The following is a 24,485-nucleotide window of genomic DNA, read 5'->3' on the forward strand; positions in this document are numbered from 1 at the left end:
CAGGTAAGCGCTGGTTTTCAGCTCCGGTACCGGCGCCGAGGATATCTGCTCCGCTGTTGAATCCACTATACTCACACGATTTTGGTGCACTCGGCTGGATCGTCCGGCACTCTCCCACGCGGGTCACAGACCCTGACCTGCTCGCTGTCTTGTCTCGCCAGATGAGCACAGGCCGCCGTAACGCTCCACGTTGTTTCGCGCAGCCCAGCAATCTACACGGCTATCAGGGGTGTATAGTGGCTACTCTTTAAGACCGCCAAACCGAGGCCAGCAGCGTCTACCCCGTATGCGCCGTTACAGCTCTCCGCAGCTTTGCCCTGGGTAATCCTCGGCTGCGCAGCAATCTAGCGCGGGGGTGTTAGGCGTTCCTCAGCGAGCAGGAAGAAATCATCTGGCAGCACGGGCGCGGAGCCTTCACCACAGCAGCGATCGCGGAGTCACCACAATTGCCCCGCTTCAATTCTCACTCCAGAGCCCTGCAGCCATGAGTCACCGCCATCATGTCAAAACCCACCCTTAAAAATCGAAGCTTGGTCCAAACCATGTACAAAACTGGCAGCACTAATGGTGACCAATGACACACTCCGCACCTTTTAAAAAAAGCCACTGACGTCATTTTTTTATTAGACCTAACTGCCATGTTAAACATCATCACCGGCCACCAAATTCTTCTGGACAATCTTAAAAACAGGATGCGCAAGTAGGAAAGCATTGTGAAATGGTACCAATCCTACCTCTCAGAACACTCCCAAATAGTGAAAACTGACAATTCCCTTTCTGACCCCACTTTAATTTCCGTCCGCACCCCACACCCCCCTCCTCCTCTCCTAGCACCCCCAGCCCGAGGCAGCTTCCCCTGCACAGACCCGCTCCGCCCCCTCCCCTTCCCGCCGTCTCGCATTTCCCCTGTCGCACTTCTCCTCCCCCCTCCCCTCTTCCCTCCAGCTTGTTTTTTGTTTATTTGACCCGCTCCGCCCCCTCCCCTTCCCGCCGTGTCGCATTTCTCCTCCCCCCTCCCCTCTCTTCCCTCCGGCTTTTTTTTTTTTTATTTTACCCGCCGTGTCTCCGATCCTTTCGCTCTCCTCCCCCCTCCCCTCTCTTCCCTCCGGCTGCTCTCCCCCGGCCAGTCCATGGACGAAGAGCCCTCTCACATGCCTCGTCTCTCCACCCCGGGCACGCCAACCATGATACTCTCCTTGTCCACCATAACTGCTCCATGGCCTTCAGTGAGAGTCCTCTCCTACAGTCACCACCTCCAAATGCCGCTGCTGACCACTTCATAGATTCTCAAACATGCTCAGTCCCCACGCTGTGGTCCCCCATGTCTCCACCCCATGCAGCACTGGTTTCATAAATGCGACTGCTCAGATCCAGCAGCATCGACATACCCCGGTGAGGACTTCCTCTTATGCCGCTAGGGTTCCAACCTCACTCCATTTCAGCAAGAATCCATGTTCCATCCCTGGTCTTGGCTCTTAAAAACTACACGTATCATTTCAAGGCGTGCAGTGCAATTGGTTGAATATCTAAGTAAACCCAGACTACAACTCCCAGAGTGCAATAGGTTTACAGATAAACCACAGAACTGGACATGAAACAAGGTAGTAACTAAATTATCAAATCCCTCCAGCTAGTGCCAACGATCTTGCTCGAATTCTTCGTCCACTTGGTTAGCTCTCAGCAAATTTTCCTTTAAAAATGATGTCCCACCTACTAGCTTAAAACCACACATGTCAAAACCCACCCTTTACTCACCCTCACCCTCACTCACCCTCAACCCCTCACCCTCACTCACCCTCAACCCCTCACCCACACCATCACTCACCCTCACTCGCCCTCACTCGCCCTCACTCGCCCTCACTCGCCCTCACTCACCCTCACTCACCCTCACTCACCCTCACTCACCCTCACTCTCACTCACCCTCACTCTCACTCACCCTCACTCTCTCACCCTCACCCTCACCCACCCTCACCCACCCTCACCCACCCTCACTCACCCTCACTCACCCTCACTCACCCTCACCCACCCTCACTCACTCTCACTCACCCTCACCCTCACTCACCCTCACTCACCCTCAATCACCCTCACCCACCCTCACCCACCCTCACTCACTCTCACTCACTCTCACTCACTCTCACTCACCCTCACCCACCCTCCCTCTCACTCACCCTCACTCTCACTCACCCTCACCCTCCCTCACCCTCCCTCTCACTCACCCTCACTCACCCTCCCTCCCTCACCCTCACCCTCACCCTCACCCTCCCTCACCCTCCCTCACCCTCCCTCACTCACCCTCACTCACCCTCACTCACCCTCACTCACCCTCACTCTCTCACCCTCACCCTCACTCACCCTCACTCACCCTCACTCACCCTCACTCACCCTCACCCACCCTCACCCACCCTCACCCTCACTCACTCTCACTCACTCTCACTCACCCTCACCCTCACTCACCCTCACTCACCCTCACTCGCCCTCACTCTCACTCACCCTCACTCTCACTCACCCTCACTCTCTCACCCTCACTCTCTCACCCTCACCCACCCTCACTCACCCACCCTCACCCTCACCCACCCTCACCCTCACTCACTCTCACTCACCCTCACTCACCCTCACTCTCACTCACCCTCCCTCACCCACCCTCACCCTCACTCACCCTCACTCACCCTCACTCACCCTCACCCTCACTCACCCTCACCCACCCTCACCCACTCTCTCACTCACCCTCACTCTCACTCACCCTCACTCTCACTCACCCTCACTCTCACTCACCCTCACCCTCACTCTCACTCACTCTCACTCACTCACCCTCACTCTCACTCACCCTCACCCTCACTCTCACTCACTCTCACTCACTCACCCTCACTCTCACTCACCCTCACCCTCACTCACCCTCAACCCCTCACCCTCACTCACCCTCACTCACTCACCCACACCCTCACTCACCTTCACCCTCACTCACTCTCAACCCCTCACCCTCACTCACCCCCACTCACCCTCAACCCCTCACCCTCAACCCCTCACCCCCTCACCCTCCCTCACCCTCACTCACCCTCAACCCCTCACTCTCACTCACCCTCACTCTCACTCACCCTCACCCTCACTCTCACTCACTCACCCTCACCCTCACTCTCACTCACCCTCACCCTCACTCTCACTCACCCTCACTCACCCTCACTCACTCACCCACACCCTCACTCACCTTCACCCTCACTCACTCTCAACCCCTCACCCTCACTCACCCCCACTCACCCTCAACCCCTCACCCTCAACCCCTCACCCCCTCACCCTCCCTCACCCTCACTCACCCTCAACCCCTCACCCTCACTCACCCTCACCCTCAACCCCTCACCCTCAATCCCTCACCCTCAATCCCTCACCCACACTCACCCTCACTCACCCTCACTCACCCTCACTCACCCCCACTCACCCTCACTCACTCACCCTCACTCACTCACCCTCACCCTCACTCACCCTCACCCTCACTCACCCTCACTCACCCTCACCCTCACTCACCCTCAACCCCTCACCCACCCTCAACCCCGCACCCTCACTCACCCTCAACCCCTCACCCTCAACCCCTCACTCACCCTCACCCTCAACCCCTCAGCCTCACCCTCACTCACCCTCAACCCCTCACCCTCACTCACCCTCAACCTCATGCTAAAGATTTACAAAAAAACCCATAAACAATTCTAAAAGCACTAACTCTAATGCTGCGAGACCTATTGCATTTCTAATGCTTGTTGTGTGTGTGACTGAAGGATAGGCTGGCATGGCCTGCTCTTTGCCTTGCGTATGCTTGTGTTGTTAGACATACAACCCCTCTTTCTCACACACATGCAGCATGAGGGAAACGGGTGTCACTACCTGTAATAGGTGTGTTGTGCCCGTGCTCAGTTGGGGGCATATCTTGCACTGCTGTTGTCAAAGTTGTATCACTTTGAAAGCTTGTCCCCTGCTGCAATGTCAACTTTTTCTTTGTATTTTTCCGAAGCTTGAGAAAACCTTTTCATAAAAAAAAAGTGCGGTATAGTCACTGCTTATGTTTTTTTAATTACATTTGATATTTGTTTTTCAGGTATGTCCTCTTCCCGCCGTCCCATCCTATTTTCTTCCTTTTTCACGTTTTGCTTACTTGCCCCCTTTTACTATTCTTTACACAAGCCCTCTCCCTCCCCAGTCAGTCTCCCTCCCTCTTCTCTAATTGCTGTGGAGATGAAAATTTTCTCTGTGAAGTCTCCTGACTTTTCTCCATCCATCTCTCCCTGTCTGTCCATCCCTCTGTCCCTCCTTTCCCTCTAATTGCTGGAAAGATGAATGCCTAATCTGTGGGGTCCTCTGTCGCTCTTTCTCCCTGTCCCCCTCTCGGTTTGTGTCCCTTCTGATTAGACTAAAACAGCCGGGATATTCAGACTGTAGCTTTTAATTAAATGATAAGGCACGCCAGCACCCTCCCACATCCACGTTAAGCGGCGTCTACATCTCTCACAGGGCCCCTCCGCTTACTTTTCTATTTCTCTCCCTCTTTTTCCCTTTCATGTCCTTTATAATTATATTTTTTATCATCTCAATGGCAAAATAACCATGTTAACTCTTTAAAAAGCAAACACTTTCCAAACCCAAATAATACATTTCCCCGTGTTCTTTTTATTCCTCTGTTCTGCTTCCTTTCTGAATTATGAGATGTGTGTTAGAGAGGGAAGTGAGCACTTGTTTATATTCACCTATTGCACGCTCATGGCCACAGGTGAGACCTGGCCTACTTGCAATCTCCAGAATTGTCCACGTGTGTGTCTGGATAGGTGGTAAGAACTGAGGGCTTGTCAATCAAAACCTTCCAAGCTAGGAGAGTTCTTTGCAAAGACTGGATATGGGTGAGAAATACTTGTGTGAGATCTAGTTTTAATCTGTCGGGAGGATGCGCACATTTTCTTTTAATGTTGCTAACTTGATACATTTCTTCTCGAAGGTCACTGTGGGGGCTATGATCACCAGAGTTTTGGCCAGGTGACAATTTGTGATGTGCACCCCAGATGCCCTCCTTCTGCTTGATGGGGAAAGGAATGTTTTGTTTAAACCCGGTCCTGCTCTTCTCATGACCATGTTGCCAGAGGTTTTTCAGCCAAGACAGCATGTAATGTGGGCAGAAAGCATTATGGTGGAGACCCATTTAACAAGCACTGAAGTTGCCAATAGGTTTTGTATTTGGAAAGTTGGAGCTATTGGTTTTGTAAATTACATTTTATATTTATATATCGTTATTGGCATTGTCAAGAACAATATATAAATATAAAATGCCATTTACAAAACCAATAGCTCCAACTTTCCAAATGCGAAACCTATTGGCAACGCCAGTGCTTGTTGTACTTGCAGATTCTACACCTGGTTATAGAGGCAAGGGATTTCCATCCATGGTTTAGTTCTGTAGTTGGAAAGGGCTTTAGTCTGGCCCATTGAATGTTTTTACAGCCTTCCTCCCCAATGTTTGCCTCAAGTAGGGCTGTATTTTGTGCTCCTTGTATGATGCAATGAGTCCGGGTATCACTCCCCCAGCTGTGTGGATTGCAAGGTCTGCTTCCTGTGACAATAGGACAATATGTTTAAGTGTGTTTTTAATTGCTGCATAGCTTAAGCCCTCTTGTCCCCAGTTCTGCGTTGTTAGACTCAATGTTTCCACTGTTTTCTGCATGTAAATATGCCATGGGTTGGCTGTCCCTTCATAGATGGGCATGACCATATTCTTTACACTTCCTTTCGGAGCCTTCAAGACTTGGTAATAATATGTCACCTGTATTCCCAGACATTCTAGGTTTTGTTACACCAGACCAAATTCTAAGGAAATCAAGCTGTCGCGGGCGTGTTTAGGTAGTTTGAATATATGTTTCTACGCCTGGCATTGTGCTGTCTCTAATGTAATGTCCATTTTGCCTGGAAATGCCTACTGAGCGTACCCTGCTATTGACCTTATTTTGGATTGTATGATTTTTCTTATTGGAATTGTAGTGGGACTCTGCCGTTTCTCGTGGAGTTTGAACAAAGCATAAATTGTCGACTGCACTTTTTATATTCATTTTGTGTAAAGTCACTTTCCCAGAGACGCTAAACCATGCTCCAAGATAGACAATGCCAAGAACGTAAAGTACCTCAGAAGAATACGTACACCCTGTTGATTGATGGCACCTGCAAGAGGTTGTAGTGATCCGTGCTAGCACCATTGACTTAGTTTTATTGGCAGTATCTCATGCTGCCCCTCATATCTATAATGTTTAACTACATTATTAATGTTGGAAAGCGAGTGACCCCACTTAGCTTTGATCAGGGGCTCTTCGCATTGCTGCGTCAACTACCTGTTGCTACTGTATCTGTGCTGATCTACTAGTGAACCTCCAGTTCTTGGCAGGTGCATGAGTTATCAATCAATCAGGGGCTAATATAGCACAGCTACTCATCCGTGAGGGTCTCAAGGCACAGGATAGAGGGGGGGTTGGTTCATTCGATTCATTATGCATTTTATTGCAGCAAATGTGGGGCACAGGTGTTCTATATGGCTTCGAAAAGCTGAGATGCTCTGCCCATACATTTTTCCTGAACTTTGACATGTTTTTCTTCATTGTTATGTGCAAACCGTTTTATGGTGCTCTATGTTGTTTGTTTTTGAACAACATAAGGGCTGTGCTCTGAAATCTCAAAATTAATTACCCAGTGTGTTCTCTCTTTCTAAGTAAGGGTGGTAGCTGTGCCCTAATTAGTGGTGGTGATAGCAAGATTATCGACCAAGGTGGTGGGCCATGTTTCCAGTAAGCTTCGGGAGACTACCTACTGACTCTACCCAGTAAGAGGTCCATCCAGTCCCCCTATCTCGTGGTCCCTTTCTTTTTTGATGTCTAATACTCATAAAGGATGTATGCTATATGTATGTGGAATATATGGTTAAAGGTTGACTGGTGAATAGCGGGTTGTATTTGAACCCATTCTGAATGCTGCACAACGTGGTGCTAGCCTTGGGTGGAGTAGGTTATTTCCATTTCTGGCAGTCCAGCGTGCACGTACATCCTTCTTGTCCCAAAAACATGTAATACTTGATGGTTTGCCCATCCCTCTTGACCTAGTCAGGGGAAACCTTTACTGTGCACACTTTTCTGAGCCCCATCTCTTAGGCCAACTCCAGTTGATTGTGAACATATGCAGTGTCAAGGCTAAGGCCATTACTGTAAGACCTGGTTTTCTGTTGCAGTAACCCCCTCCGCCCCCCACATTTTTTTTGCCAGACTACCAATGAACTTTGACTTGATGTGCCTTGGATCCCTGTCAATTAGCTTCCCAGGGCCTGTGTTCTTTCCCAAAACTGTACCTTTGTACCCCCCAATTGACACCTCTCTGGCCACATGTCAGTCCCTTGTAAAATGTACCATGGGTACCAAGGGCACTGTGGCAAAGGAAAGCCTCTAAGGGCTGCAGCACTTATTGTGCTACCCTTTGAGGCCCTGTACCTTTACTCACACACACACACACACACACACACACACACACACACACACACACACACACACACACACACACACTGCCATTGCAGGCTGCGTTTGTTGGTGCAGACCAAAGTAAAAAGTCAACATGGCACCCATCCCTGGGTGCCATGCCTACAACCCACTGCCCGGGCATAGGTCAGCCACCCCTCTAGCTGGGCGCACTATACCATTGGTGAGGGGACAGGTGCATGAGCCGTGTACCCCACACAGTGTCTAGACCAATTCTTAGACATTATAAGTGCAGTAATGCCATTAAGAGTATTTTGTGCTGGGAGTTTGATTACGAACTCCACAGCACCATAATGGCTTTACTAAAACTGGGAAGTTTGGTATCAAACTTCTCAGCACATTAAACCCACACTGATGTCAATGTGGGATTTAATGACAAATGCACTCAGAGGGCATATTAGAGATGCCCCCTGAAAAAGACCATGCTCTGATGGGCCCCTGACTGGTACACACCAGCCTGCCACAACAAGACATGTTTCTGGACCCCTGGGGTGGGAGCTTTGGCAACCTAAGCCCAGAAACTAAGCCATTCCTGGCTGGAGGTGTTCACACCTCCCCTAGGCCAGGAAGAGCCATCTGTGGCAGGGGAGCGTCAAAGGCCTTGCTGCCTTTGTAATGCGAACCCCAGCCTCTCCTGCTATCTGTATCAGGCCCCTTCCTGTCTCCTCTCCATTTTGGCAGGAAGACAGGCAGGAAAAAGTTGCCAGTCCAGAAGGTGTGCCCACCTCTGCCAACCCCACCCCTCCGGTGGGGGAGGCAAGATGAAGCCCACTCTTCTGTGCCCGCCATCTTGCAGATGGCAGGCACTCCCCAATCAAGATTAGGGATTGGGCCCAGTCCCACATATGGGGTGAGCACACCAATGGTGTAGTCACCCTGAGGACTGTAGCCAATTGGCTACTGACCTCAAGACTCCTAAAACGCCCCCTAAAGTGGAGGTGTGGCTCACTGGTTAGAGGCGGCAGACCCGAGAGCAGAGGACGGGCCGGGACCAGGGTTCAATTCCCGACGGGGCAGGGTTGTGGACCAGGGTCAGCGGACTCGATAATTCTCACCTTGGTGCCTACTCTAAGCAGGGATCACACTCGGCAACTCTGGGCATTAGCTTGCCTCATCTCCACAACGGCCCCCCACATACACCGGGGAGGCCTGGTTTCACCTTGGAGATACCCAGTAGGGACCATCTCACAGGGAAAGCCAGGACGGGTTCCCCAGTGGTCTACTGCGCAGAGATACTCCTTCTGGAGTCGATTCTAGCGCATTACAAACCCTTAATTAATTAATTAATTACAGTATTTAGGGGGCAGCCCTGAACCAAGAAGTCAGATTCCCGCAACCTAAGAAGAATAACAACGAGAGGAGACTGCAGAGAAGAACTGACTTGGCCCCAGCCCTACCTGCCCGTCTGCAGTTTCCAGAAATCCTGAGCCAAAAGTCGCCTTGTCCTGAAGCCAGCGACCTCCAGAACCTCTGGGAGGACTGACTGCCTTCGACAAAGACAAGATCTCCTGTGAACAGCAGCTCTGTTCAAAAGAATCCCCAAACCCGAATCTGAGCCTGCCTAGGACAAAGAAACCCAACGCCTGGAACCAACACTGCACCTGTCGCCTACGACCTGAGTTAGAGTGGCCCACCAGTCCCAGCAAGGTCCCCCAGCACTCCAGAGTCCGAGTCCACCGTGGGTTGATCCCTCGAGGACTCCACGTCGCCTGCAGCCTCTGCACGGAGACCCCCCAACCTCGAATGGCCCAGTAAGGTGAAATCTGACCTCAAGACACCCCTGCATCCAGCTGCCCTGCGCCCTGGAGAAAAGAACCCAAGATGCACCTACGTCCCCGAGCCCTCCAACTTACCTGCCAACTGTTGGTTCCTCCAGGAAGTCTTCCTGTACCGATCCTGCAGCCGAAAACCAAAAACGAGAATCCCTATTGAAAACAACAGGGTACCCGACGCCAAAACAGCACCCGGCCGCTGCTGCAGGTGCACTTTGTGTGCTAAACCAGATCCCCCTTTGCCCTGAGCCTAACACCAGGAGCTTTGCTCCCACAACCTTGTGGTAGGCTCGTGAGCAGCCACCCCCCGGAGGTCCCCTATCCCCCATTGGATAACGTTGGGCCTCAGCATTCTGCATCCAGCTGCCCTAGTACTGCTGAAAGTGTTTCAAGAGCGCACATTGACCCCGGGGCAACCCTTGTTCTAACCCCAGAAACTCAACACTAAAGACCGAGTACTTACTTATTAACCGATAATTTATTTTCCTTCCATAGGAATACATTGACTGTTTTCCCTTAAAAAATGTTCTATGTGTAGTTGATTTGTATGAAAACCTGAAAAACTACAACTGTGCAAAACTGATTGTACTTACCTTTTCTCTAGGAAATGACCCAGTGTGATATCTAGGCATATCACACTGAGTAGAAAAGGTAACTTTAAAAAACGAATCTGAAACGTAATTTCGATAGTTTGACTTACCTGTATTTCAGTGAACTGTATTTGAACCTGCATTATATTGTAAAACACTGCATAAGATTTTGCAAATCATTTATTTCACTTACCTGTGCCAGGCTTTAATTTGTTGCACAAATAAAATAACTAAATAATATTTTTATACAAAAAAATTTATCTGAATTCAGTCTTTGAGTGTGTGACATCATTTGCTGATTTAGTGTGTACAACAAATACTTAACACTACTCTCTGATAAAGCCTTGCTGCTTACCCATACTACCACAAATAGAGAGTAAGGTGCTATCTACTTTTACCTCTGCCTATCTTTGGGGTTCCTCTGGACTGTATGCACACTATACTTCATTTTGGTATAGTATATACAGAGCCAGTTTCCTACAAGTACCCATTGGGTAGACCAGTCAGAACTAGATTTATTGTGGACTCAGGACTCGCAAGAATGAAACAAGGATAGAATGCTCCTCCAGGATTGGAGAAGTTATTAAACCTCTGAATTAGGCATACATTCTGGTCTCCACCTCTACCACAAGAAGAGTATAAGTACAGCACCCCTAAGACAGTACTTGATTTATTGTTTTTTTTCAGGGCACTTAGAAGACCTGCACATCATATTTAGGGAGCGAAAGACACTGGTTCAGGATTGGAACCTCTATATGTCTACTATTTTGCCTCCAACTTGGGCTTTAGTCTGGAAAGCCTTTGCAGTAACCCATCCGGTCAAATTTATTATCTGTTGTGACCTATGGGAAAACAAGAGCTATACTGCCAGTGGAATTCCTGGAACCGACCTAATCTGAATGTAGGACCTCTACAAGGACAGCGCACTGGACTGTGCCTTCTCAAACAAAACCAGGTTACCTGAGCCCTGCTGTTTAGGAGGTCAGCAAGCATCTATAAGAACATCATAGGGGCACAGAGCTGCTCCACCTCTTACAGGTATACAGAAGAGCCATCTTCCACTTTTTCTGAACTATACCGTACACAAGTGTGCTTTTACCCTCCTGCAGCACCACAAAGACCACAAGGCAGTTGGCATTCACACCCTCATTTCGGGTTTTCATGGCTGGAAGAGTTCACTCTGATTCCAAAACCTGTAGCTATTCCTAGCCCATATTGATCTGACAATATCTTAGATTTAATTTACAGTTACAATTGTACCCTAAGAAATCAACTCCCACTTAGTCCTAGATGAACCATTTTGTGCCCATGGTCCTATGACTGCCTCATCACCAGGCAAACCCAACAACGAGCGTGGTTTCTAAGTCACTTAAAGAAAAAAAGAACCAAACCTTTTGAGTACTGGCTCTCTGCTCCAGTTGATTCACCATAAACCAGGATTACCAGTTGGGGCCTGAACTAATAGATTGACTCCAGTGAATAAACCCTTAATCACCGATTCTCCAACAGGGTACTGATCAGCAGACACCGAGTAACTAGGACATAATCACCAGAAGCACCAGAGCCTTTTTTGGGCTGATGGTGTCTGTTATTTGGTGGTAAGTTGTTAAGGGGTATTTTTTAATTAAAAAGAGTGACTTCTGTTTTTTCTCAGCCTTCACACGAGAATTGAGTCAAGGGTCCATGTATCTGCCTCCTTGAGACAGTTATGAACCCCAGTGTGAGAGAAAGCTTTTGCTAATTCCAAAAACCAAACCCCTTCCGAAGTTTTATGAGCTAATCTGAATTTATCTGGATTAAACATATTAGTATAACTTTGGCTATAAGACTGGCAAGTGTTATCATAGAGTTAATTCCTAGCACTAAAATAGAATAAAAACTTCTTGGGGCGTGCTTCTGCACCAAGACGGTGCCACATTTTTGTGTGTATTCTTATTAACTGAACTGTTTACTTGACACTTACATGTAAACTCTGTCTATTTCTAAAACCTAAGTAAGTAAGCCTTGCCTGCCCTGCCTCACTACTATGAAAAAGGCAGGTGCACAAGGGGGCAACATGGCTAGCCAGTTGAAGTCCATGGTTAAGTGGCACTTGGGATTGTCTGTTACCACTGAAATTGCACGGTCTGTTCTAGGATCACCAGAAAATTACTCGTAGTACTGAATTTTCTTTTTGTTTAAAAGCCAATAAGTATTCCCAAATTGATGCCACCTCATCGCTGACTCATTTCATTTGTGACAGACAACATTGCTGCGAGACAATGATGCTTGTACCACAGATTGGCTCTAATATTGGTAGCTTTCAGTGGGCTCTAATTCTGGGGAATTGTTTTAGTAACAAAATATAAACTGAGCCAACACGAACAAGCCTCAGGTAGTACCAGTGTGAACCACAGTACTCTTAAATATCACTCGTGGGCGGTCAGGCAGCTCTTTATTTTGTCCACGTCTCATCAGTGATCCCTGGTGGTGGCAGCTTCTAGACCACAAACTTTGCTGCTGGCAGTATTTCAGTGAAACACATTATTGCTTGTGGGCCTGTACAGATGTAGAGAATTGGTGGCTGTAGCTGAGTGACCATTTATAAGTGCTAGTTTTTTCACAGTCACCCATAGTAAAAATCTCAATAGTTCAGTTGAAAGAATATATTATTTAATTTCTTGTTGGACTTTTGTAGCAGAAGAAGGGGGGATATATCTGTATTGTTTTCTGGTTTCCTGATCGTTGAGTCCAGGATGGACATGATGCTAACAACATCTTATTGACGACTGTGTTTCTGATTTTGATCCTATAGCTAAAAAAGAAGAGAAGAAAAGACATAAATCTTCCTCGGCCACAGACTCTGATAATTCTGATTCTGACTCTTCTGCGGAGTCCTCCTCGGATTCAAAGAGTGAAACCGAAGAAAAATCTAAAAAGAAAAAGAAGAAACATAAGAAAACTTCAAAGAAGCAGAAAAAGGAAAAGAAACGGCGAAAGAAAAGCAAAAAAAGGTACGTTTATAATTTTACGCATTTTTACGTGTGATCTACAAATATTACATTATGTAGAATGCCTTATCGTGTGGAATTACGTTCGCACACATATAACACCTTTAAGAATTATTTATACTGTGATATTTGAAAATTTTCACCAGTTTTAGTTAACCTCTAAGTTCACTAATGATTATCATTATCATGGCCATACCAGCCCGCCTACAACGATTCTACCCGGACACCCAATTTCACTGTCCCAGATGCCACTCATCCGATGCGCACTTCCAGCATATGTTCTGGAGCTGCCATACTGGGCCGAAGTCCTCAAGACTCTTAAAGAACTCACAGGTCTCACAGATATTCACACGTGGGAGGCGGTCGCTCTCGGAATCTTCCGACGACCAAAAACACACAAAGTCACTGTCCGCTTTGCATCACTCGCAACACTCCTAGCAAAAAGATGTATTGCCATGCACTGGTGAGCCACGCTAGCCCCCCTGATAGTTTCGTGGGTGGTTTAGTTGCAGAAATGGGCGGCGGCAGAAGAACACACGCTGCGGGAGGAGGAGGTAAGGGGACTATGAAAACACCCCATATCTATGGAATGGGCCGTATTATCCCACCAGTTCAAACAATTGCACACGCGCGCCGACCCATGCGCCTCCCAAAGCAACCCACCAAACTCAGATGCACAAGCTCCATACGGGGGTATACGAGACACCGCTTCCACCATCCCAACCAACATGTACTGCATAACAACTCCACATCATACTGCACCGGACACTACTAGTAGTAACACTGTCCCATGATAGTCTGCAAACTACGCGATGACACACCTGCTGGCTGTAACTGACATGACCCGGATGCCTTATATGTAGCACGCACTCAGATTGCCCCCCCCCCCCCCCCCCCCCCCCTCAAGATACCCCTGGTTTTGCAGCGTGAATCTTTCTGGATTCACTATGCTGTGCATTATTCCGCGGTCTTGTGGTTGGGTCTGGAATCGTAGTCTTTTCTTTGTGTTTTTTTTTTTTTTTTCGTAGCCCAGGTGGGCGTTGACGTCCCACCTTTTGGTGTATTTCCGGTGACGTCGGCATGCTTCCTGCGGAAGCTCCCACTCTTGGGCGCCATCTTCAGATTCTTTTTTCCGCGGTTGGGTCTGGATCGTTACCGAAAGGGCTCCAGACATTTTTGGAGAAAGAAGAAGGAAAAGAAGCAATTTTTGCACGAAAAGATTGGGAGAGACTAGAGGAGACCACACCATTGAAGAAGACGACGAAGGAAGGAAGGAACATCAAGAACCTCTACGTCCATCGGGGTATGCACGCTCAGGGGGCTCCCTGAAAGCAGGATATGGACAACACTCCCTTCAAATTCTGCCGTAACTGCCACCACATGTATGCACAGAAGGACTAGCACCTGGTTTGCAACCTTTGCCTACCGGTCGACCACGAGAGCGAGGATTGCAACGCCTGCTCCGCCTTCACGCCGAAGACTCTGCGAGTTCGAGCAATACAGAGGGTAGCCAACGCCAGCATGCAGGGCAAGGGCCAGCCACCGTCCCTTCGAGACCTGGGGTTATCATCAGACGAAGAGGACAACAACGCAGCCGAAGACGACGGCAACACGGTCATAGAGACAGATATTACGAAGACTCCTGGAAAGGTAGGAGACTCTACGGCCTGAGAGACCCCGAGTCTCGAAAGATCGAGGGGGAAGCCTCGAAAGCGCCGACGCCGAAAACCTCGGCTTCCGCAGCAAAACCCAGGCCCAGCGGATCCTCTAAGGAGTCCCCGGCGCTGAGAGCTGAAGAACAGCCAAAGTCGTTAAAAAACGTCCCCGAAAAGGAACGTTCGACGCCGAAGGTCAGCTCGACTCCGAAACCTTCGACCCCGAAAGTCGGCTCGGCGCCGAGCATTCCGCCGAAAAGACCAGCAGAACCATTAGATGCAGAACATGCTGCCGAAATGGAAAAAAAGAAGAGACGCCTCGAGGCTGAGATGGAAAACATCCTGCAGCGAAAGAAACAATTTGACGCCAGGATGAAGGACTTCATAATCCCGACAAAACCTAAGACACAGGTGGTCGAGATAGTGGAGTAAGAGGTGGAAGAAGTCGAGGAACAGTCGGAGAACGTCGAAACTTTCGACGATCCAGAAGAGGAAGAGGCCTCCTACTATGACTATGAAGGGGACGACGACCGCGGGACGCTCCTCGGCTCGGCATCCTCGGAAACTCAGGAGATAGAATGGCAGGACGTCTACGCCGAGAGCCCAGAACAAAGCATCGACACGTATCCTTTGAGGCCCTCGCCGCCAGATGACATTGGGGTCTATAACACAGTCATCAGGAATGCAGCTGCAGTTTTCAGGGTGAAACTCGACGAAGAGAAGCAGAAGGCAGACTTGCTTCTTGAGACACTGCTCCCCACACAGACCAGGAGCCAGTACCTGCCCATGCTAGAAAGTGTCATGGCACAGGGGAAAGACGCTTTCTGCGACCTGCAAATCCGTCATTCCTAGGATGGACAAGAAATATAAACATTCCTCCAAAGACCCACCCTACATCCAAGGCACGGTCTCTGCAGACTCCATCATCGCAGCCACAGCAAGAAAGAGGGCCAATGTACCTACTACTTCAGGACTACCTCCAGACAAAGAAAGCAAGAGGATGGACTTAGTAGGGAGGAGAATTGAACGGAATGCTGCTATGCACTGGCGCATGGCAAATTCCAATGCACTCCTGAACAGACACCAGTACCAGATCCTGGATGAACTGGGCCAGCTAATAAAAAAACTTGCCTCAAGAGTTCAAGGAGAAAGCTGAAATCTTGGTAGAAAATGGGAAGAACGTGGCAAATTCTTGCATCAAAACAGCCCTGGACGGAGCTGACACCTCCAGCAGGCTCATAATGATGGGCATCACAGAAAGGAGACAAGCCTGGCTAAGAATTTCAGGCTTCAAGCCAGAAGTGCAGCACAGCATCCTTAACACCCCGTTCAACGGAGAAACTTTGTTCAGGCCCCAGTGGACGAGAAGCTCAGCCAACTAAAAAAGGATAATGAAACGGCAAGGTCCATGGGAGCTTTGCAGTTCAGAGGTACTAAAAGAGGCACCCCATCTCGGAGACCTAATGGGAGAGGTGGAAATCAACTAGGAACATCACACCAGGCGTTCCAACAAGCCCACCTGGCAGACAACCAGGCACAGCAAGGGCAACAGAAACAATCCTGGCAGTACCAGCAGAGAGGCCAGTCCTTTTGCGGGAAAGGGAACAGACGTGGTCAGAGCAGGAGAGGGGGCCAGCAACCCCCCTCCAAGTGACTTGCCAAAACAACATGTGCTCACTCAAGCAAGAGCCCCCGGGGTGAAGCGCAAGAACAACACACAGGGGTCCACGAAGTGAACACCCGAGAACATGTAAGCCCAGTGGGAGGAAGGCTAATGCATTTCCTCCAGGAATGGAAGTCAATAACTTCAGACAAATGGGTTCTCAACATCATACAGTTCGGGTACTGCATAGAGCAGGGAGGGAAACCAACAGCCAGAAGACCAAGAAGACGACAGCTAGCAAAGACAGAGCTACAGCTGCTGCAAGCGGAAGCAAAGGAGCTCCTGCAAAAACAGGCCATAGAACCAGTGCCTTACAGAGAATGGAACAGGGGAGTGTACTCAACATACTTCCTGGTACCAAAGGTAGACGAAACAATGAGACCCATCCTGGACCTCAGATTCAAATTCATAAAAACGCAAAAGTTCAAAATGACCTCCCTACAAGAGGTACTTCCTCAATTACAAGGCGGGGGACTTCATGGTCACCATAGACCTCAAAGATGCCTACCTGCACATCCCAATGAACAGGGCTCACAAGCATCTGCTCAGATTCACCATAGGAGAAGACCACTACCAGTTCACAACTCTGGCATTCGGACTCAAATCAGCACCAAGGGTCTTCACAAAGTGCCTAGCAACAGTTGCGGCACACCTACAAAGGGAGGGAATACACCTGTACCCTTACCTGGACAGCTGGCTAATAAAAGCAAGATCATACAGGACGTGCAAGGAGCATGCGCAAAGAGTAACAAACATTCTGATGAACCTGGGATTCTCCATCCACTGGGGCAAATCCTCAATGGAGCCAGAACAAATAAAGATCTTCCTGGGAGCACAGAACGACACCTTACAGAGCAAGGTGTTCCCGAGCAACAAAGGATCGCTAACACTGGTGAAGGAGACACAGCTCTACCAGAAGGGGCAAGCTCGTACAATGAGAACAGCGAGCAAAATTATGGGCATGATGGCATCATGCATACACCTAGTGCCAAATGTGCGGCTTCACATGAGACCCTTACAGGAATGGCTACAAGAACAATGGTCACAAGCTACAGGTCGTTGGGAGGATCTAGTGGTTGTAACGCACGCAGTGCAGAAAGAAATGGCATGGTGGAACTTGAGGAACATAACAAGGGGAAAACCTCTAACGCCGCCAACAGTGACCATCACCACAGATGCATCCCTGAAGGAATGGGGATCTCACATGAAGAAACTCAGTGAGGGGCCTGTGGACACCAGTGGATGCGGGCAAACACATCAATTACCTAGAGTTGAAGACAATCTTCCTCACTATAAAGGCTTTCCAGACAAAACTGTACAACCAGAGAGTGTTGATCCAGACAGACAACACAACAGCGATGTTCTACATCAACAAGCAAGGTGGAACACAATCAGCCCCGCTTTCAAAGCTAGCGCAGGAAATGTGGGCATGGGCCATCCCTCTCAACATAGACCTGCTAGCCATACATCTACCAGGGAAGGACAACGTAGAGGCAGATTGGCTCAGCAGACAGACATCGGCATCCCAGGAGTGGGAGCTCAATGCACAGGAAACAAGGAGGCTGTTCGACAGGTGGGGAACACCGTCGGTGGACCTATTTGCAACACACCAGAATGAAAAATGCCAAAACTTCGCATCCAGGCTGCTACGGGAGGGGTCCCTGGGGAAGCCCTATGGATAGACTGGTCGAGGACATTTGCTCACGCTTTTCCCCCAATACCACTGATGCACAGAGTACTCGGCAAGTGCAGATAGAGCAACATGACACTGATACTGGTCGCACCGCAGTGGGCCAGGCAGACATGGTACTTGCAGATCATGGAGTGACACAGAGCGCACCCCACAGATTCGGGGAAAGGAAAGACCTACTCTCCATGCAAAACGGGGAGGTGCTGCACCCAGAGCCAGAGAGCCTGAGCTTAGTAGCATGGCTCCTGGGGACATAGAGTTTGCGCATCTGAAACTGCCAGAGAGCACCCTAAGGGTACTTCGGGAGGCACGAAGGTGCTATGTATCAAAATGGAAGAGATTTACATTGTGGTGCAGGAGAGAAAAACTTCACAACAAAATGCAAAAGGACTCAACAGTGCTAAGATACCTCACACACCTGCTCGACAAGAACCTAAGTTAATCATCATTAAGAGTTCACTTGGCAGCAATAGTCCCTTACACAAGAGGAAAAACTTGTAGGAGTTTCTTCACATCACAAGTGATTAAGAGATTCCTGGAAGGGGCAAAGAGGATCGCACCACCAAAGCGGGTGCCTCCGCCTGCAGGGAACCTTAACCTAGTCCTAATGGAGCTCATGAAACACACCTTCGAGCCAATCCATAGGGCATCCCTAGAGATGCTGACCAAGAAAACCGCTTTCCTGATAGCAATCACCTCACTGCGCAGAGTAAGCGAGCTACAGGCACTAGCGCTACAGGATCCCTACATACAGATTCACAATGATAGGGTGGTAATGAGGACGGACCCACACTTCATGCCAAAGGTGGTGTCAAGGTTCCACATGAACCAGAGCATACAAATACCTAGTTTCTTCCAGAAACTGGCCACAAGAGCTGAACGAGCTCTGCACACCCTAGACGCCAGAAGGGCGGTCATGCACTACATTGAGAGAACAAAGGAAAACAAAACAGTTCTTTGTGTCCTTCGCAAAGAGTTTCATGGGGAAACCAGTAACTAAAGGAACAATTGCGAGATGGATCGCACAAACAATACAGTTCTGCCACAGGCAGGCAGGACAGGAACTGGAAGAAGGGACACGTGCCCACTCTACCAGGAAAAAAGGGGGCTACAAAGCCTTCCTAGCTAACACACCCATTCAGGACATATGCCTGGCGGCAACCTGGGCTTCAATGCACACTTTCACGAAGCACGACTGTGTGGATATACAGATGAACAAGGAAGCACAAGTCGGGCAAAAGGTGCTTCAGCACATATTCAATAACCAACGCTCATCTTCCACCCAGCGGCCACAAACATGAGAAACCGCTACAAAGGCTATGCACAGCATAGTGAATCCAGAAAGATTCACGCTGCAAAACTAATAGTTTCTTACCTGTCGGTGTAGTTTTATAGCTTGAAGATCTTTCTGGATTCACTAGCGAACCCACCCACCTCTGCCAGAAAAAAGAGGCTGGAGAGAAAAGGGGGTTTAAACAAAGACAATACTTGAAAAAACAAACCTTCGAGGTTAAAGCAGTGAATAATGTAGTTGAACGTTGCCATAACTTCGGTAACAGAACGAACACGAGAAAAAAAGAATCTGAAGATGGCGATCAAGAGTGGGAGCTTCCGCAGGAAGCATGCCGACGTCACCGGAAATACACCAAAAGGTGGGACGTCGACGCCCACCTGGGCTACGGAAAAAAAAAAGAAAGAAAAAACTACGATTCCGGACCCAACCACAAGACCGCGGAATATTGCACAGCATAGTGAATCCAGAAAGATCTTCAAGCTGCAAAACTACACCGACAGGTAAGAAACTATTTGTTTCTTCTCCCCAGTTCCCCCCCGTCATCACTTTACGGACAGGACTAGTGGACTGCAACGACATGTACCCCCTTCGAGTACAGAATATATGTCCTATGGCTACACAACTGCCGCCCACATAAACACAATGAGATGTAATGTGATTTTATTGAAATACTGTTAATAACATTTTTTAAAAAAAAATCTTTATCATGGCCAGCTCCAGAGTAAACTTTGCTAATCTTCTCAGTGAAGCACAAATTGAGCACGTCATCGATGTGTGGACCTGGCTTTCTTTAAATCTTTCGGCATATTTTGGGACCAAACGCCTTTAGAAATAAGAAGCTTTTCAATCCTTTTCTAAATTACAGTAGATGTTATTCAAGTCGGAGGTGAAAGGGGGAGGGTACCACTCTTAATTTGTAGTATTTGGTATGTTGGATAGCGAACCTGCTAAGCAAAGCAAACCTTTTGCTGATACTTGTGGAAAGTCTTTAATTTTGTGGGTTGAAGCAGACTAAATGAAGCCCTTATGGACGATTTTGAAAGAGGGGGAGTCTAGCAACTGTTGTGATGGGTTGTTATGCTGGCATGGGATTAAATACTCAGTGGGAGTTTGGCAACATGATTTTAAGCCTATTTCATTTCTCATAGCGTGGCAGACTGGAGTGGATGGTGGGGCAGTAGTCAAGCCTAAATAGTGCCACTGAGAGGACAAGGACAGTAGAATGTAGGAGTGTCCGAAGGGGCAGGATTCCCCTCAGTAATCATAAGAGATGAAAAATGATTTTTATGAATATTGTAACTCGGTGGCGGAAGATGGGTCAGACTCAGGTTTAAGCCTACTGTTTGGAGTTTCCTCCTTCAGTAAGAGGATATATTATCCCTGAGGACTTCATTCATGTTTTTAATGGATGGTATTATAGTATTAGGAATTGGTAGCACATCATTAGTGAAGAAAATAGAAAAAAGTTGAGTGCCATACAAAAAACATCATTTACATATGAACGATTGTTCATCAAGCGCACAATTGTGTCCCCGCCAACTTTTGGAATGTGGAGGCTGTGGTATGTATTTGCAGACCCACATGACCCCATTCCCATGCAGACTTATCATTTAACACTCGGTATACATCCAAACTTCGATTGTGAAAGAATTAGTTTTTTGTTCAATATAATTTATTACCATTTTTAGTATTATGAAAACTATACAGAGAATAAAACAAAGAAGGAGAAGAAAAAAACATTTAGCAGGAATCATTGTCATTTTGCGACATGTACATCACTTTAGTATTTCTGGGTAACATCAGCCGGTGTAGCCTGTTGTTGTTGTTTTGTAGAATGTTGGACAAGGGATAGTGGTTTGAGGCTGTAGCTTTGATGTGAGGACAAAATATGAGAGAAAAGGCGGTAGACGATATGGTTAGTCTCAGGGGGTGTGACAGTAACATGTGAGTATCGTGCACATTATTGTAGGTGTGGACTTGTGCCAGAACTAAGAATGGAACTGGGGAGGGGAAGGAGCGGGGAGGAAGATCAGTGTAATTTGATTTGTTGGGAGGTTACTGGGGAACCTTTGTTACTAGAATGAGTTGTGTGTGCTTTTTAGGTAGGTGACCAACGCCCATTATGTGTGGTTTGAATCATTTTTACTAGATTTCCGATTGATCAATATCACTTTGATGACAATGGTGAGTAAAAGATCAAGGAGGGAAATATGAGTCAGAGAGATCACTTGGGGATCTGCAAAATGTGGTCCTAGTGGAAATAAGCGGGAACGATAGTGTGATGGGTGTTGATTGTGGAAGATTTTTTTTGATAAAAATTCTTATTGTGAGCCTACATCTTCAGGTTGGGGAGAATTCCTTGCAGTGATTCCCACACATGCAGCCGCTAGTTGTCACCAAAACAACTTTATTCCAAGCTGGTGATATTGAACATCTCTTCTATGCATTTGAGTAATAAATTCTTCGTATATTTTCTGTCAACCTTATGCTAATTTGAAATTATGGCTTAATCGCTTTCAGGGCAAACTGTCATGCTTTGTTGATTTTGTGCAATGTAAGGTTTACAGAGTTTTATTTGGATTGTCTGACGGTACAGTCCAGGCACAAATTAGTTTAGAATTTAACTTGTATAATCCAACATGGATACATGAGGCAATTTCCTTTTGTCAGTATTTACTTGGAGCTCAGAAGTGCTCCGCCTGATACTTTAAAAACCTTTGGAATTAATTTTACTCTATCTGATAGAGAGGTCTAGCCGCAGATTCCTTAACTTAGAATATTCCCCAGGCGTCAGACTTGTCCGGAAAATTGTGCGCAGCAGCACCTCTGCGCACCGAGGGGTGGCGCCGTAAGACTCCGCCCTGACGTCGTCCATGGACGTGACATCAGCGGAGCCATATATGCCCCGCCCCGGCGTTCCAACATCAGTTTTCTTCTTTTCCGCATCACAACGAGGATCCTGGAAACCAGCAGTTCCTGGCCTAGTTTCGGGCCTTCTTGAAACCGTTGGTGTCGCACCGGAACAGTGTGCAATGCTCTCCGGGTTCAAAGCCTGTTGGGCCTGTGCGCGTCAGATGTCCGGCACTGACCCGCACCTTATTTGCTTGTGCCTTGGTGTGCGCCACGATTCCAAGCACTGCGGTGACAGTCAACAGATGAAGCCGAAGTCCCTTCGGGAAAGCCGTATGAAGCTGATGACTGCGTGGCTTGTGCGGGCTTTCCTGCCTTGGTCTTGGCCCTGTCCTCTTACATCACCAACTCTTCTCTGGCATTGTCTTCCTGCTATTGTGCGCATCTCAGCTGTTCCTGCTGTCTTGCTTCCTGGTACTCTTCTGTTTTGGTACTACAGGCACACTCTGGCCGCGTATGAGCGTCCTTCTGGTTGTGTATGGGCATCCTTACAATGCTCTCACACATGTCTAGCTGTCAAGAGTCTCTGCAATACTTTTCCTCTGTAATACATGCGGGGGTGGTACGCGTTCTATCCACCATACCACTTACCAGTCTTTTGGGCCCATAGGTTCAGTTCTACTTTTTGTGACGTGCTGAATCCCCCTTTTCACACCAGTCTCTTTACTGGGTGTGTTTTTGTTCCATATTGCTCTTGCTGGGCAGGGGTCAGTATTCTTGTGATTGGACGGTATGCCCATATGCCATGTGTCCTTTACAACCCTTACCCTGGGTTGCCAGTTGTGAGTCTAAATCCTTCTACCCCCCCTGTCCTTCCCTTTCTTCGACCGCTTGAGGTTTCTTGCCTCCCCTGCACTCTAGCGGTTGCAGTCTCTGACAATGCTGCATTCGGTAGTTCCCTTATTTGGATCGGACGTCTCCCTTTGGGTGACCCCTTATGGCAGTTTGTCCTTACTTCTGGGTTCTGGACTGGTTGTCCTTCACCATCTTACATTGTGGTTGAATCCTTTCTGTTGGCTGCTGTGATGGCTCACCAAAGAGCTATGGCTCAATGGTAAGTCTTGTGCCTCTGATGGCACAGGCTCACACAGGCCAAGGGTTCGAATCCTGCCTCTGCTCTGCATCTTCTTCTACCTCCGGGGAGGTTTTGGACTTAGCAATTGCGGGGATCCCTCCCAGAATGGTGCTCTGTTCTTTCCCTCCCTTGGTTTACAATATACCTTGCATGGCACTGTCCTTCTATGGTGCTGTTTTTCACCATACCTTGTTTTTTCTTTTTCTGCACACTGTTCCCATATTTCACAGTTCTTGGTGGTGGCTTCGCGTTCTGATGCAGAAAAGTCTTCTGACAAAAACTGATGTCGGCGCACCGGGACGGGGCATATATGGCTCCTCTGACGTCACATCCATGGACGACGTCAGGACGGAGTCGTACGGCGCCACCCCCCAGTTTCAAAGGTGCTGTTGCGCAACATTTTCTGGACCAGTCTGACGCCTGGGGAATATTCTAAGTTAAGGAATCTGCGGCTAGACTCTGTCTCTCCCAGATACATTGTTACCGAAGGTAAGTAACTTGTTCGTAAGTTGCAGCTTGATAATATTTGGCATGCTCGGCTCCCTTTAGAATAGTTAGCTATAAATGAATCAAGCTAAGCAAAAAAAAAAAAAAAAAATCATGAGCACTATTTGATGTACAGAGAAAAAAATGAGTGGATGATAATAGCTTCTCACAAACACATACAGATTCAGAAGTATTTGTTTTCAAATGTTGCTGCAACATAAATGTAAGAATATTAGTCGTAAAGTTTGTTTATCCACACTGCTGTATTTTAGGTCCACTTGGAAAGATTTAGTTAAAGAATAAAATATGTTTAGACTGGAAGAATCATTAAATCTTAAAGGCTGCATTAGTCAGTGCCTACTACTGCTTGTAGGAAGCTATTCAACCCAATTTTGTTTGCTGTTAGTGGAATCCGTATTAGCATGTCTCAGTGTCTTGTATCTTCGCCAACTCCCACAACTTAAAAGAACTCTTATCCATCATCAAGGAATTTACCAAATCCTGCAGCGACAACAGAAGTCTCACCATCCCAAGACCTCTGCAACAGACTCTGCGCCTTCTTCCACCTCAAGATTAAGATGATCTGCAACAACTTCGACAACCAAGACCTTTTCACCACTCCAACTCCCACCCCCAGCTACGCCATCCAACATAACTTTCTCACTTGGACCCCGCTCACGACCGAAGTCACCTTAAAGACCATGAAGAGCATCCACTCCGGAGCATCCTCTGACCCCCTCCCACCCCAGATCTTCAACACAGGTGCCACGGCCATTGCACACAAACTACGCAGGACGATTGACTTCTCCTTGGAAACCGCC

At 48.0% G+C, this 24,485-nt stretch overlaps 1 protein-coding gene across 1 annotated transcript in view; it reads left to right on the forward strand.

Moving 5' to 3' along the window:
* The window catches only part of PPIG (peptidylprolyl isomerase G), a 411,062-nt gene that overhangs the window by 234,658 nt on the left and 151,919 nt on the right, over nt 1-24,485 (forward strand). The window contains exon 9 of the mRNA XM_086956077.1: nt 12,696-12,894. Within this exon, the coding sequence (XP_086812203.1) occupies nt 12,696-12,894 (199 nt within the window). The remainder of the gene's footprint in view (nt 1-12,695; nt 12,895-24,485) is intronic.

The sequence above is a fragment of the Lissotriton vulgaris genome, chromosome 2_1 (assembly GCF_964263255.1).
Source record: "Lissotriton vulgaris chromosome 2_1, aLisVul1.2, whole genome shotgun sequence".
Taxonomy (NCBI): Eukaryota; Metazoa; Chordata; class Amphibia; order Caudata; family Salamandridae; genus Lissotriton; species Lissotriton vulgaris.